Source organism: Desmodus rotundus, chromosome 3, assembly GCF_022682495.2.
Source record: "Desmodus rotundus isolate HL8 chromosome 3, HLdesRot8A.1, whole genome shotgun sequence".
NCBI lineage: Eukaryota > Metazoa > Chordata > Mammalia > Chiroptera > Phyllostomidae > Desmodus > Desmodus rotundus.
This window is the reverse complement of record NC_071389.1, coordinates 35,727,159-35,740,099: the sequence shown is the minus strand read 5'-3', so window position 1 is coordinate 35,740,099 and position 12,941 is coordinate 35,727,159. Positions and strand designations below refer to the sequence as shown.

The following is a 12,941-nucleotide window of genomic DNA, read 5'->3' as shown; positions in this document are numbered from 1 at the left end:
GGGCCAAGCCCCTGACCAGAAGTCCCCACTGGCCTCATCATGCTCTAGGCTTTAACTTTGCCGCCCGGCGTTTGCTCGGGCCCTGAGGGAGAGGCCAGCGCATTGCCACAGTAAGCTCTGTAAGCAGTGTGGCTCTTTTCTCCCCTTAATAATTAGTCTCCTGCCCTGGCTGGTGTGGCTCAGTGGTTGAGTGCTGGCCTGTGAACCAAAGGGTCACCGGTTTGATTCCCAGTCAGGGTACTTGCCTGGGTTGCAGGCCAGGTCTCGGTAGGAGGTGGATGAGAGGCAGCCACACACTATGTTTCTCTCCCTCTCTTTCTCACTCTCTTCCCCTCTCTCTAAAAATAAATAAATAAAATCTCTTTAAAAAGAAAAAGAATGATTAGGCTCCCTTAGAATACCTTGGAGACACAGACACTCTGAGAGGACGGCATTTGGGCCGCTGCCAGGGCAAAAGTAGACCCTCGTCTCTTCCCGCCTCAGAGCACCATCATGAGGGGCCCCGGGACAGGTCCCTCTCCGCTACGCAGCGCTGTGCAGACGTGACGGTGAAGGTGCTTGTGAGACTAAAAGAGATGATACAACAGACTTTTTAAAGACTACGGTTCACTTTCCAAGCACTTTTCAGTTTAGAACGTGCTTTTATACACCCCATACCCCACTCCCTGCCCTCTCTGAACGAAGCAAGGCTGTGCCAGGCTCTGTGCTAAGTAAGCCTTTCACATAAATCCTCTCATTTAACCTTTACAATATCCCTAGGAGGTAGTAATGCTGTCCCCAAGATAAAGAAATGTATTTATGATACATAATAACTTGCCCAAGGTCACACAAGTAGGGAGTAGTAGAGCTGGACTTGAACCCAAGAAGTCTGACCCAGGAGCCTATACTCTTGATTCCACTACACGATGTTGTGTCCATTTTAATTACTTCTTAAAAATAAACCGATAATGCAGACGGACAGACGGACCACCAGAAACAAGAGAGGCATCTTCCTGCAAATGTTTGTATTTTGCAGATGGGAATGAAGGTGGCAAGATGGGTTCAACAGTCACCGCTGCCGTCATCGGCGTCCTTGTGCCCATGGGTGAGTGTGGCCCCGATCACCGGGGAGAAAGGAGACACCTGCCCAGATCTGGGGGAAAGCTCTAGAAGGACAGAGCACTTAGCATGCTGACCTGTCCCATGACCTTTTTCTGCCCTGGCAGGCTTCCTGCCCACCTCCCAGTCCTGATTTAATTTGGTTTCTTAGCTTGGCACACGAGGCCCTTTAGGACCAGGCTCCAGGCAACCATCTGCATGCCAGCCACGTGAGGCTGAGCCGCAGGCTTCGTGGAACAGGGGTGGCATCTCTCGTGCTCGCCGCTTCCCCCAGCTCCCAGCAGTGTCTGGCACATGGTAGAAAGTAAAATGTTTGTTGAATTAACAAGTAGAGCCACCAACCTTCGCTTCAGTCATGCCAACCTGCATTCTTCCGTCCGGTCTTCCACAGACAGATATCCGGCGGCTACGATGTACCAGACTCTGCGATAAGGGAAGGGGAGATGGCTAAAAATGGGTCACATGGGTCCTGTCCTCCGAGTTTATAGTCTTGTTGGAGAGACAAACTTAACACAGACAATTGGATTATGGCATGGTGTGCCCTAATCCACACGTGGGTGGTTCAGTGGAAGTGCCGAAGAAGCATGTAACTTAGAATTGGAAGAGAAGAAAAGCAGGCAGGGAAAGTTTCCTGGTGGAGATTACAATATATTCGAGCTGAGTCAGCCAAGTGAAGGAGGATCCAGAGCAACGCAAGCCGTGAAGACAGCATGAGCAAAGCCAGGGATGGGACATGGGGCGGGGGGGCTAGGAGATCACCTGGCCAGAATATAACATTGAGTTAAATCTCACAAAAAATGCCAGGAGCTGATTCATTCTCCCCACCCCAAAGTCCACATTGTCTGCTGTACGTCCTGTGTCACACTTGTGTCATCTCTTGGTGGGATCTTTGGATTGTGATTGTCCATTCATAGATTTACCTCCCATACTGGCCTATGAGTAGTACCTCAAGGTCAAAGACTTTGCCCACTTATTCTGGGACTCCCCCATATGGTGTTGAGTTAGCGAGCGAATTTTTTTAAAATTCTATACTGTGCAAGGGACTGTGCCAAGTGCCAAGGATCCAGGGAAGAAAAAAAGACTTTAAGAACTTTCAGTCCTTAATCAGACTTAGTGATAAAAAAGTGATTACACAGGGGTATTAATACAGATTATGTGCTGTACTAGAGGCATGGTGCTCTGGAGGAGAGGGAATGGAAAATACTCCTGGAGAAGATGGCATTCGACTTGGCCTTGAAAGGCTTCAACAGTAAAGATGATGCGAGGCTCTTCCGGCCTTGCATTGAGCGCAGTGGGTGGGAACTACCTGAGCACTGTTTAGTGAGAGAGAAAACAACCCTTTCCCAGCACCTCTGCTCTGTCGAAGGGCATGGGGGTGCTGATTCCTTGATAACAGTCCACTCTGTTATAGTCAATATTTAAAATTTCTGTAATCTGAGGAAAGAAAGATGAGTATTTTTTTCTTGCTTTTTTCCCCCTGCCTCATAAGCTTATTAGCCATTTATATGTCATCCTTAATGAATTGCCTGTTCACAGTCTTTTTTTTCTATTGGTTCTTTGTCTTACTCTTATTTATAGAAATGTTTATACATAATGAACGTTAACCATGTTACAAATATTTTCTTCCATAATGCCACTTGAAATTTGTTTATGGTATCTTTTGCCGTGCATAGATTAAAAATTTTAAAGTATCAGATATACTAATCTTTTGTGTTACAATTTTTGGGTCTTGCTTAGGAAGGTTTGCCTCACTCTAAATTATTAAAATAGCTCCCTCCATATTTGTCTGCTGCTTTAAACATTTTTTTAGTATTTAAATACTAATGCATTTAATACATTTGAAATTTATTTGAGGGCATGGTTTGAGGTAGAGATTTAACTTTTTTTTTTCTGTACGCCCGTCTCGTTTTCCCTGGACCATTGCCGAACAGTTTGTCCTTTCCTCCCGACTTGAACTGTCATCTTTATTCTAAACTGCGTGCTCACACATGCTTTCGTCTGCTTCTAGGCTATTTATTCTCCTCCACCAGTTAGCTGTCTATTCCTACATACTAGAAGCACAACTTTGCGATACGTTTTAATATCTAATAGGACATTATTATTCTTGGAACATTTTTCCTAGTTATTTTTATTCAATTTCTCTTCAAGATGAACTTTAGAATCATCTTGTTAATCTATAAAAATTACGATGACAACTTATTCTTTGGATATATAAATTGACGTAGAGAGAATTTACCTTTTTACACGATTGAAGCTTCCCATCAAGGAATATGACGTATCTCTCCATTTATCTGAGCCTTCTTTTATGTCCTTCAGCAGGATTTTGTAGATCACGTAGGACCTGCACGTACCTTATTAGGTTATCCAGGTATTTTACAGTTTTTATAGGCTATTATGAATGTGTTCTTCTTCCATTCTATTTTCTGATTAGTTATTGCTGCATAATATGAAAACTATTGATTTTTATGTGATTCTTGATTAACTAAAATTATTTCTAAAAGTTTTTCATCTGCTTTTCTAAGATTTTCCAGACATACAATATCTGTTAAGAATAACAGTTTTGTTTTTCCCTTTCCCATGTATGTGCCCTTCCATCCTTTACCTGGTCTTACTGCCTCCTCTATCTGCGGAACAATGAACAGTAACAGTGATAACAGGCATCCAGCCTTGTCCCTATCTTTAATAGATATTCATTGTTACCACCTTACAAAGTAGAACCCCCTCTGGCGCACCCTGGATAGCCATCGCCCAGCCTCCGTGTGAATGCTCAGGGTGATTGCTTACTATCTTAGGAAGACGTTTGCTTCATTTTTGCCCAGGTCTGTTTGAGAACTCCCTCCTTTAAGCATTGACCTATTCATTTATGCGAAGTCAGAGCCTGTGTTTCCCTCCTCTTTCTTCTTCTTGCAGAGCCCCTCCAATGTGGGGAGAGAATGGGTTTCTTAGAGAAATCCAGGGAAGCAGCAGCATTAGGGCTAAGGTGTGGTGAAGAAACTCACTCATTCACTCAGCACATGTTACTGAGCACCTACTCAGTGCAAGGAAGGCCCTGGGCAGAGAGAGAGAGAGAAGACACAGTCCCTGCCCTCAGAGAGCTCAGACTAGTTGGGGCACACATATGTAAAGTATGGTACCGTGGTCTGGGAACACATGTGAGGGAGCAACTGGCTCTCCCCTGGGAAGCTGAGCAAGGTTTCACATTTGAGCTGGATTTGAAGGATGAGTAAGTGATGAAGGAAGAGACAGGAAAAGGGCTTCCAAGCAGCAGAAAAAGAACATGCAGCAACAGAGCCTAAGGAACAAGAGCAGTAAACTTAGAGAGGTGGCAAGAGATGCACTGATGTCTGAGCAACAGGCTGGAGCCTGCAGGAGGCCCAGTAACGTGTCTCTTCCTACAGCGGTAATAGCCCTCCTGTGCATGAGTGGCTACCTGATCTGGAGAAACTGGAAGCGGAAGAACACCAAAAGCATGAACTTTGACAACCCAGTGTACAGGAAAACAACAGAAGAAGAGGATGAAGATGAGCTCCACATAGGGAGGACTGCTCAGATTGGCCATGTCTATCCTGCAGTAAGTATTCCTTGCTGGAAGAGTTCCTTGCTCTCTCCCTCCCTCCCTCCCTCCCTTCCTCCCTTCCTTCCTCCCTTCTCCCCTCTTTCCTTCCTTCCTTCCTCCGTTCCTTGAAACATTCATCAAGAACCTACCATGTGCCAGGCACTGTTCTAGGCCCAGGGGACACAGAAATGTTGGGGCAGGTAGTTGGGGTAGAAGGGTATCGGGACCAGCTTTTTACCTAGAGGCTCTTCCTGGAAGTAAAGACACCAAATGTCTTTCTTTCTGCCGAGTAAGTTTTCAGAACCTTTGACCTGGAAGGGTAACTGTGGCCATTCAATTCAAATGTATTCATTTCAACAAATGCTGTAGGCTAGTTATGAGCCAAGCACCACATTAGGTGCTAAGTGTTCTGAAGTAAAGAAGGAATGCAGTTGCTGCCAAGGAGCTGGCGGGAGTTAGAGACGGTCACTTCCTACTATATAACTGTGTGCCAAGTGCCATGGTGGAAGCTCAGGGGTCCTCTCTTGTAGGAAGCCTTCCCTGGCGTTCTTTGTCTTCCCACAGCCTCTTTCCATCACAGCACCTGTCACACTCTGGTCACCTTGTCTTCTTACTCTTTGGTCTTCCCACCAGACCGTGAGCTCCTTGAAGGCAGGACTATCTGATTAATCTGTATCCCTGATGTCTAGCCCAGCATAAGTGGCTCCCAGTAAATGTTTGTTGAACAAACCAACAGGGGAGCTGTTAATTCCGTTTGGGAAATTTGGCAGGAAATGCCTCACAGATGAGGTGACAGATGAACTGCATCCTTGAAAGAGTCGTAACAGTTTTCCATGTAGAGAAGGAAGACAGTGGCCTTCCAGAAAGAAGCAAATGCAGCAGCTGAGAGGCACAACAGGGTGTGGCTCGTGGGGGAGCAGGAACTACAAAGTGGCTGAAGCAGGTGTCATGGTTGTGTAGCAGAGTCAGGGGGCTGCGTGTAACCACCTAGGTCATCCAGTCCATCCCCCGTCAGGCAATCAGCAGCTTTGATCGCCCACTGTGGGCAGAGCCCTGTCTTGGGGAGACCAGAGAACTGGAAGACCCAGCCCCTGCCCTCAAGGAGCTTTTTGTCTTGCCGGGAGAACCAAGGTCACAGCTGCACCAACTCCCGAAGAACCCTCTTTCCGAACTGCCTGTCGTCAAGTGCAAGGTAGGGCAGTGCCGCTCTGAGTCCAAGGGGCTGATGAGTGAGGGCGTGACCCAGGCAGGTACGGCCAATCCTAGAAGGCTTTCTGGTTCTGGAAGGCTGCAGCCTGTAAGCTGGGTACTGGGGCAAAGAGAAAAGATGGGTTAGTTGCAGATGGAGGAAATGGCATGTGGAAGACATGTTTGAGTGTGAGCAGGGCAGGCAGAGTGGCTGCTGAAGTAAACTGTACATGGAGTGGAGACGTGGGAAGTGAAGTTGAGCAAGTGAGGGGGGCTAACAGGTAGCCCTGAGGATCCTTAGCCCAGACCAATCCAAGCAAACAGCTGCTTAAGTAATTTCTAAAGATCAGAGGGCACAGTGGAGGAAATGTGGAGCTTGGAGTATGGAGATGACTCCCAGTTTCACTGTTCCGTAGCCCTGTGATCGTAGTCACATCTCTGCTCACTTTTATTTGTAAAATGGGAATGATAATCGCCCTCTATCTGCCTCCTAAGTTTATAAAGTTCAAGGGAGATGGCACACGTGAGAGCGCTCTGTGAGCTACACAGTACTCTGCATGTGGGAAGCGGCTTTGTCTCCAGAGGAGGAAGTGACCACTCAGGAGGAGCCCTTCCTAGTGAGTCTACAGTAGAACCGAGGAACAAGCTCCTGCCAGTTGCACAGAAACAGGGTAGGAGAGTGAGGAAATCAACATTTAGTAAGAACGTACTGTGTATCAGACATCACTCCATGTTTTACGTACATTTGCTCATTTAGTGTTTATAGTAACCTGATAAAGTTGGTGTTATTAGCCTTGTTTTGCAGATGAGGAAACAGACTCAGAAATTAAATGATGCCTAGGATCACAACTAGGAAGTGGCAGAACCAGGATTTAAACTCAGTCTGTATATTCACAAAAACCCACGCTCTTTCCACTGTATCATGGGGTAAATGATACTCTGGAAACCAGTATTCTCAACAACCTGTTCTGTCCCCTTTCCCTTCCTCAGACGGCTCCATCAGCACTTCTGGGACCTGCCCTCGACCTAGAGATCTGTCTTAGAGAGAGTAGGAGGGTAACTGGACTACAAAAATACTCTCAAATATCTGTGCTGGTGGAGGCAGGCCATGGCACTCCCACGAAACAACACGTAACTGAAAGGTGATTTGGAAGGCAGTGGAGTTACTTTCTATTGTATGTACAGTGTCCAGAGATGGAAGATGCCAGTGTGGTTGTATTTCACGCTGGCTGGGGTGGTCGGAATACTCTGGACCTGTGTGTTAGGTACTATATGTAGCACCCCTCATACATTATCTCGTTTGATTCCCAACAACCCTAGAAAGAAGGTCCTGTTATTACTCCCATCTGATAGATGATGGAACCAAGGCTCTGGGGGTGAAGTGGTTAGCTCAGATTCACACAGCTATGAGGAGATACTGAAACACGGGACTGCCCAAAGGAGGGCGTCCAGGGAATAGGCAAGTGGAAAATGGGGTTACACAGGACCAGCTGGGGAAAGCCTGGAGAAGAGAACGCTCCGAAGGAAGGGCGCTCACTCTGCGCATCTCAAGTGTTGTCAGTGTAGCACGCTCTGAGTCTCAGAGACAGAATCAGGGAACATCAGGAGATATGAAGAAACAGATTTCATGTCACTAGAGGAGGGCACTTAAGTCCACTTCCACAGTGGCCTAGACTGGCTCCGGGATTAGTGGTTTCCCCATCCGGGGGTCCGCCATTTGTCACAGAGGGAAGCCTGGCATCTAATGACTTGAAAGGAGCGGGTAGAGGAAAGAGGTATGGAATCTCACTGAGCTGCATCACCTTCCAATTCTGTACAGTCGGTTGGGAGGGGTGCCGCAGATTACCTTCCTAACTGTGACCAGCATGCTGGAAACAAGCAGTTCATGACGTAGGGTTAAACGTATGCCCAAACTAACCCATGGAAGGTGAGCAAACCTAAAATCCTAGAAGGACCGTGAAAGGTTAGCTGTCTGCAGCCCTCCTTTACAAAGACGCAGAATAGAATGGTGGAAGAAGCCAAAGCTCTGGATTCACACAGATCTGGGTTTAAATTTTAGTTCGCCCACTTGCTACGTGATCCAGGACCAACGTTTAAGCTCACTGAGTCTCAGTTTTTTCATCTGTAAAATAAATATGACAAACCTGCCTCTTAGGGTAGTTTGAAGATTATAAGAGCTAATGCCTGTAAAGTAATAGAATGCCCGGCGCCTTATGCGTACGCGATAAATAACTCCTATGGGTCTAATGAGGATTTCTTTGCTGTGTCTCCCCAGCGAGTGGCGTTAAGCCTTGAAGATGACGGACTGCCCTGAGGACGGGACCGCTCCTGCGTGCCTCACGGAATTCAGTTCCATGCACTACACTCTCTGGATGTCGTATGCCTGAATGGAAGGGTATATGGGTCTGTGTGCGCGTGTGTGTGTGTGTGTGAGAGATTTTTTTTTAATTTATGTTGCAGAAAGGTAACCACAAAGTTATGATGACCTGCAAACATCCAAAGGATGTGAGAGTTTTTATATGTATAATGTTTTATACACTTTTTAACTGGTTGCACTACCCATGAGGAATTCATGGGACGGCTACTGCTGAGTGACTAACGTGATGTACAGAACCAAACGGGGCCGGTGGTACAGTAGCGTACTCATAATTTAAAAACTATATTTACAGAGAGAGTATTTGATTTCGGGGGGATTTTTTAGGTTTTGGAATTTGTGGGGGGGTTTGTAAATAAAAATGATTATGCTTTGTGGCTATCCATCAACATAAAAAAAGAAAAAAGAAAAAAACACTTCAACTCCCTCCCCAATTTAGATTATTTATTAACAAACTTCAAGAATAAGATTAGTTCTATAAACGAGTTAGAGACGTGAGAGTATTTATTTCGGGTGTGACTGGCCCACCACACAGACTGTGTGCATCCGTTTGTCTGTATGTGCGTGCAAGAGAAAAGTCTAGAGAAGAGGCACACTTATGGCTGTTGTTCACGTACAGAAAGATACATATATGTTAAAGAGGGTATCCGTAGATTTCAGAGAAGCCTTTGGAAATGAGGCTCAGAAGACAGACACCATGGAGTGTGCAAACACATAGTGGAAGCGGCAGAATCTTTCCACCTCTGGCTATTCTGGGGACCCCGATCAGTCAGGAAAAGCCCTTCAGCTCACCCGTGGCTCTGTGACTCCCACCTGGGCTTTCTCCTGTGTGGTCAAGGCCAGCGTACAGACTTCCCACAGTGCCAGAAGTTCTCGTGAGCTCAGGTGAGAACATGCCTGAACCTCGGCTACTCCTTGTTTTGAAGTTCAGCATTTCAAGTAAGTTCGTTTTCCTTCAGGACACTCGGGTTGAATTCATTAAGGTTCCTCTGAAGCCCCCTGAGGGTACCTTCCCTCCTTACAGAGAGCTAGCTGGAGATGTGTCCAGATCAGCCCACATTTACTCTAGGAAGTGGCTCAGGCACAGAACCTCTGAGAGATGCTGCGGATGAGGATAACGATGGTGGGATAGGCTTTGTTACATCTCCACCTCTCCCTTCCTCTTACCCCCCACCGTTTCCCTCGGGTGGGGACGTGAAACGCACAGGCTAGTTGCCATCACGTGTTCATATCGAAGAAGCTGAGTTGGGGCTTGAGTCGGGAAAAGTGGACAAATCTAATGTCCTGTTTGGGGGGAAATGGCAAACGCGATATTATAGTACACTGGACATCTGTGTTCACACAGGGATTTGCTTTACTGCTTTGTAAATAAAAGGAAAAACTCTAGGCATATGTACAGATTTTTTTTCACTGTGGACACTTTCTTTGCTTTTCCTGGGCCTTGGGGGAGGCAGGGAGCAGCCCTCTTTTTCTCTCTGTGGGTCTACCATTGAAAACATAACCCTACAGCCCCAGAAGGAACTCAGTCCCTGCTGGCTCTCTCATCCAAGGTCTTTTCTTAATTCTGCTGTTCCACCACTTCGCGCCCACTGGACAACCAGCAACAAGATGTGATACAGAAGTGTTCGGCTTAAGTAAGAGCAGAGAACATGTATCCAACCTTAACATACCTGCAACTTGACACACTTAAGCAAATTCCTCTCTCCTACTTCCCGGTTGCCACCAACTCAGTGAAACTTGAATGTCTCACCAGCTTGGATGCACTTTGAATATCCAGGCAGACATTCTGGAGTCCTGCCGCCCTGTGCCTGAGACCTCTCTCTGCGTCACTCATGGTCTGCTAAGTTCTGAGAAAACAGCCGTATTCTGGAGCCTGGGCACTATGCTTTGCATAAACAAGCAATTTCCTCATAGTATGCATGCGTTGGTAGTCCTGAAAGCTCCGCTGAGAGGGTAAGCGCAATTGACCTGGAACGATCATCACCAAATAGAATTTTAAAAACTGGTGGCCAGCTCCTCTGGAGCTTAATCACTTACTACTCTTCTTTCAAGAATGGAAAGTAAAATAATTTTTGACTGAAGAAAAATGATGAAATGGAAATTTACACAAAACAAGCAACTTTTTCTGTAACCTGCCTCCAAAGAAATAGAATTTCCTGGGGAAATGATAACAGTGACTAATGCAAAATAGCTACACTTTCAGTCAGATCCTGGCCTTCACAGAAAAAATAATGAGTGGGGTCAGGATGCGTCAGCCTGAGAGCTCAAAAGGACCACGAAACACCGCTCTCAGAGCCGCCCATGTTTTCTGAATACGCCACAAGTGCAGTTTGAAAGAGGCAGCTATGGGAGCAACCTATAAAGAACAAAACTGGAATACTCACATGTCACGTGGCAATAAAATAGACGAAATCTGAGGAGTCAGGTTCATCCTCCAGTCCTGAAGGTTTTAAGCCTCATTCTGAGGTTTTTAGTTGCATTTCTGTTGCTTTTTGCTCCCACACCATCACATATCAACAGTGAAGAGCGGGTCAGAGAGTCATTGGACTGTAAAGCTGGAGGGAGGCTTAGAGATGATGCTGGGAGGGCAGAAAATTTGTCGGATAATTTTTCTCTATTGAAAAGAAACTGCTCTAGGTCCTTTTCCTCCCTTTTCTTCTCCAGTTGACTGCTTTGCCCTGTCTGAACATTGCACCAAACCTGCTACCTATCTTCCAATGGAATTATGAAGGCACTGGCAGAAATGGCCTTTGAGAAACAGGGAAGACTAAAATGTCATTTATTTACTTTTACTTTTGATAGCATGACGATTTATAAAACAGGTTGAGATAATCTGTAACCTCAGAATGAGATCAGATTTAAATGTATGGCAATAAGCACTATTGATCCTTCCAATTCTCTCTTTGCGATTGCAATGTATTCATTCACTGAAACCATTTGCTAGGTTCCAACTAAGTGTCAGGCACTTCGGCTGTACCGAGCAGTCAAACGTTGTCTGTCCTTATGGAGCTCAAGTAGCAGTGGAGGAAGACATACATGGAAGCAAAAAGAACTGATTCTTTTCAGGGTACTGTCATGGCACAAAGAGGTCATTTCTACCCAAGGAGATGAGGAATGGGGTCAAGAAAGCCATCACAGGAGAAGTGACCTTAAGCTAAGTCTTAAAAACTAAGACACAGAGGCATGAAACAGCATGGGGACTTGAAGGAACTGCATGTAATTCGCTAGAATGAGCAAAAAGCTCATGGGAGACTTAGCAAGAAATGAGGCTGGATGGAAAGACAGATTCAATATAAGCACTTTATAGAGTACTTCTATTTAACTTCGGCTTCAACGAAGCAAACATTCCTCGGTCATTGACTGTGTACGAGGCACTAAGTACATGGGAAATTCATCCGGATGCGTGGTCAGCGCGTGCAGACATGGCAGTCTTCAGCCTCAAGCTTTCCAGTGGCCAAAGGGAAACCGTTATTGCTGTTCATATATCTGAGTTGAAGTTTTTGATGCGTCAGTGAAAACTAATATAAGGGTAGTAAGAGTTTCACAGAAGCATTCCATGCTGTCAGGAGCTTCTGAGATTTTCTCAACAGTGAGAAAGAAAACATTTGGAAGACGTGGCATCTGCAGTGGGGCCCCCAAGCACTGTCCAGTCAGGCGCTGGTGGAAATGCGGAGAGGGCGCAGGAATGTGAGCCTGCCCACCTCACTCCCTAACTTCAGCCATCCATTCATCATTTCACACCATAGGAAAGGTTAGCAGTTAAATGTTACAGAGTAAAGTGTTCTATCAATGCATGAAGATTAAGCATCGGAGTCTTCTCACACTGTATTTTTAGGGTATGGGGGGTTTTCAGGATATGGAGAACTTAGAGGTGGAGGAATTACAGCTTCAGATTTTCGGCTAATAAAAGAAATCAGGAAGCTCTATTCATTCAGGCTGTGCACCATGTGCATAGTCGAGAATCAGCTGAAACCCTCTGTATTTGCAAACACTTTGTGCTATAAAAAGTAATTTTAAAAGAGCCACCTGTATATGTATATATATATTTAAAGACATGAAGGTTTTGATACTTTTTTACAAAAATTACAAGAGAAAACAAATTCCTGTACAAACTATGTGTTTTAAAATAGCACTTTGTTCTGTACAAGCTGTTGTTAATTTGGGGGTAAAGTTCTGGTTTGCAAACTCCATCACATTGTACCCAGATGAATTTTCCTTGTCTGTCTCTCCCACACACACATGCCCTCAAATTACCATATTTAGTGTTTGATGTAACAGGCATGTTAGAATGATGGGTCACGCTAACTGTTTCCGCTCTTTCTGTCTTGTCATTCCAAGTTCTGTTAGCTTCTGTACTCAGTCCCCGTTGCAGTCTGGTTTCCCTTCCAGAGGCAAGGGGCGGTGTGTTGCATCTCACTAGCTGTACTGACATCATCTTGGTGAATTAAAAATCAAATGTGGGCATTTGTCAAATCAGTGCACTGTTTCTAGAGAAAGATTAAATTCATTTTTTAAATCTAAGAGTATTGTTTCATCGTAATGCCTTAATGAGGGGAGAGTGAATGGTCATTGGTTGAGTCCCTAATGTGTACCCAGAATTCTACATAAATTACCTTAATCTTCACCAACAATCCTGTGACATAATACTATCTATATTATAATTCCTGTTTTATAGATGAGGAGACAAGTGAAGGAACTGCCCGAAGCACATAGCTATGTTTAGTG

At 45.4% G+C, this 12,941-nt stretch overlaps 1 protein-coding gene across 14 annotated transcripts in view; it reads left to right on the top strand.

Annotated features, from left to right (window-relative positions):
• The window catches only part of LRP8 (LDL receptor related protein 8), a 73,514-nt gene extending 60,777 nt beyond the window's left edge, over positions 1–12,737 (top strand). For 11 of the 14 annotated variants that reach the window (XM_053920774.1, XM_053920773.1, XM_053920772.1 and 8 more), the window contains 4 exons: positions 1,016–1,084; positions 4,497–4,669; positions 5,670–5,846; positions 8,118–12,737. In XM_053920774.1, the coding sequence (XP_053776749.1) occupies positions 1,016–1,084; positions 4,497–4,669; positions 5,670–5,846; positions 8,118–8,156 (458 nt within the window). In that variant the 3' untranslated portion in view covers positions 8,157–12,737. The remainder of the gene's footprint in view (positions 1–1,015; positions 1,085–4,496; positions 4,670–5,669; positions 5,847–8,117) is intronic. The other 3 variants (XM_053920775.1, XM_053920769.1, XM_053920767.1) reach the window with 1 other exon arrangement.
• Positions 12,738–12,941: the final 204 nt, after the last annotated feature.